The 2,482-nt window shown below is 39.0% G+C and overlaps 1 protein-coding gene across 1 annotated transcript in view; it reads left to right on the top strand.

The window, feature by feature from the left end:
- Window positions 1-1,393: 1,393 nt before the first annotated feature.
- The window catches only part of LOC106330361, an 8,490-nt gene continuing 7,401 nt past the window's right edge, over window positions 1,394-2,482 (top strand). Inside the window, exon 1 of the mRNA XM_013768838.1 lies at window positions 1,394-2,258. Within this exon, the coding sequence (XP_013624292.1) occupies window positions 1,394-2,258 (865 nt within the window). The remainder of the gene's footprint in view (window positions 2,259-2,482) is intronic.

A 2,482-nucleotide genomic window follows, 5' to 3' on the forward strand; every position in this document is an offset into this window, starting at 1 on the left:
ACTGTAATTGTTTCGGAGCCATAGAAACTTAGTGGATGTCAGACCACACATATAGCGAGAGTTGGGTCTAAGAAGATATGAGATGTGGGGATGCTCTTTCTCGATCGATATATATATAGAATCAAAATAATAGAAAAGGTGGGGAAGATGAACCGAAGAACAAATAGTGGGAGGACTTGATTAGAAACCATAATTGAGAAGATTAGCCTCTTGGTCTGAATGTCTAAGGGTTTAGGGGTGTCAATTCGGGCTGGCCCGGCCCAGTCCGGCCCAAACCCGCTAAGTCCGTAAATATTTGGGCCCGGCCCGGCCCGGCCCGAAAATAATTTGGGCATAGAATTCAAAGCCCGGCCCGGCCCTTATAGGGCTACAGGGCTTTTCGGGCTTTTGTGGGCTTTTCGAAAAATAATTTGTCATTGTCACTTCCATCGTTTTAATACATGTGAATTTTCATTAAAAAAAGAGTTTCATTTTTAAAAAATAAAAAAGTATAAAGTGAGTTTAAAATTTTCTTGTCTATCACAAATTTTTTATTTTTTCGTATGTTTTAAAAACATTTTATACACAAACTAAATTTAATAAGATTTAAATAATCAGATATCAATTAAAACAAAAAAATATAAGAGAACAAAATTTATGATAAACATGGTCAAACGTTTTATACTTTATATTTTGAAAATAAAAACATGTTGTATATGAAAGAAGAATGTACTTTTGTAAAATTTAAAATGTAACACTTGTAATGATGAAACAATAAAGTGCATTAAAAACTTTTATATTTGCTTTATTAGAGTTTAGATAAAAATATTAAAATAATATATCAATACTAATAATAGTTTCGATTACAAGAAAGAAAGATAATATTTACGCTAAAATATAAATTTCGGGTTTTCGGGCCGGCCCTAGCCCAAACGGACTTAAGCCCAAAATACCCAAAGCCCAAATGGGCTTAGCCCGAAAGGCCCATTTTTTTGGGCTTATAAAGCTAAGCCCAAGCCCGGTAATTTTTAGGGCTGGGCGGGCTCGGACTACGGGCTTCGGCCCTAATTGACATGTCTAGGTAGCGTTGTAACGGTGGTTTGCACAGTCCGTGATAAATGAACAGACGACGACGACGATGGTGAGATGATGAGACGCAGCGTTTAGTTGAAGATTGACAGGTGTCGAACACGACATTGCCCGAATTGATGATGTGGAATCCTAGGTGGACACATTTGGGCAAAATGCACACAGGATTGGCTCTTTGGTACCTCAAGCAGGACAACCTCCTAAATTCAATCAACTCTACATTGTCGACACCGCCAATGAGGTTCAGAATAGAATTTCAACAGTGAAACGTACAGCCAAAGTTGGTGAGCTAGATCCAAATATTGTGAAAGCGCTGATAGAAACAATGGACACGCACAACTGTCTTACTAAGATTTTCAGAAAAGCTAGAGACATCCATGAAACTGATAGCTGCCAGGAATTTAGCATAAGATTGAAAGGCAAGTCAAAGCGTGATCGTCAATATGATATGCCTCAAACTGATGAAATTGCTGGTCTGATCGTTGGTGACTTTACAGAGGATATGGGCGAGAGAGACATTGTGGTCCGACACAAAGCATCCGGATTGCAACATATAAGTGATATGCACCCACTCTTTATGACCCTGCAATATCCAATACTCTTTCCGTACGGACAGATTGGCTTCAATGAAAACATACATGTCACCAATACGGATGGAAACACAAGGAGAAGGGAATACATCACAAAGAGAGAATACTTTGCCTACCAGATACAAACTCGCTTAGCAGAGGGCATGGTTATTGTGAGGTCCAAAAGGTTGTTTCACCAGTATATCGTGGACGCTTATACATCAATAGAAGAGGAGAGGTTGCGTTGGTTTCGCTTAAACCAGAAGGTCATTAGAGCAGACCTATACAACAGTGTACAAGATGCAGTCATGAAAGGTGACACGGATGCTAAATCAATAGGAAAGAGAGTCATATTACCTGCAAGTTATACAGGGAGCCCGCGGTATATGGCTGAAAGGTACCATGATGCGATGGCAATTTATCGATGGCATGGAAACCCAGACTTATTTATCACTATTACAACCAATCCTAAATGGGAAGAGATATCTGATCACCTCAAAATGTATGGCAACGATGATCCCAACGACCGTCCTGACCTGGAGTCTCGGGTGTTCAAAATGAAGCTTGATGAGTTGATGTCAGATTTCAACAAAGGCATCTTCTTCCCCCGTCCCAAAGCAGGTCTGCAAATAGGTTTTCAGACAAACCAAGCTTAAGATTTTAATATACAAATGATATTCCGTGTTTTTAACGGTTTTAAACTCGTTTTGGAGCAATTAAATGGTCGGTTTTAATTAATGTTTTGGTCTATTTGATGCGTTTTGGTGTTCTTAAGTGTAATATGCAGGTTACTAGATAGCTTGAAAGAAAAGAACGCATTCGGGATTTATTCAGAAGCAAGATGG

Source organism: Brassica oleracea, chromosome C3 (genome assembly GCF_000695525.1).
Source record: "Brassica oleracea var. oleracea cultivar TO1000 chromosome C3, BOL, whole genome shotgun sequence".
NCBI classification, from domain to species: Eukaryota; Viridiplantae; Streptophyta; class Magnoliopsida; order Brassicales; family Brassicaceae; genus Brassica; species Brassica oleracea.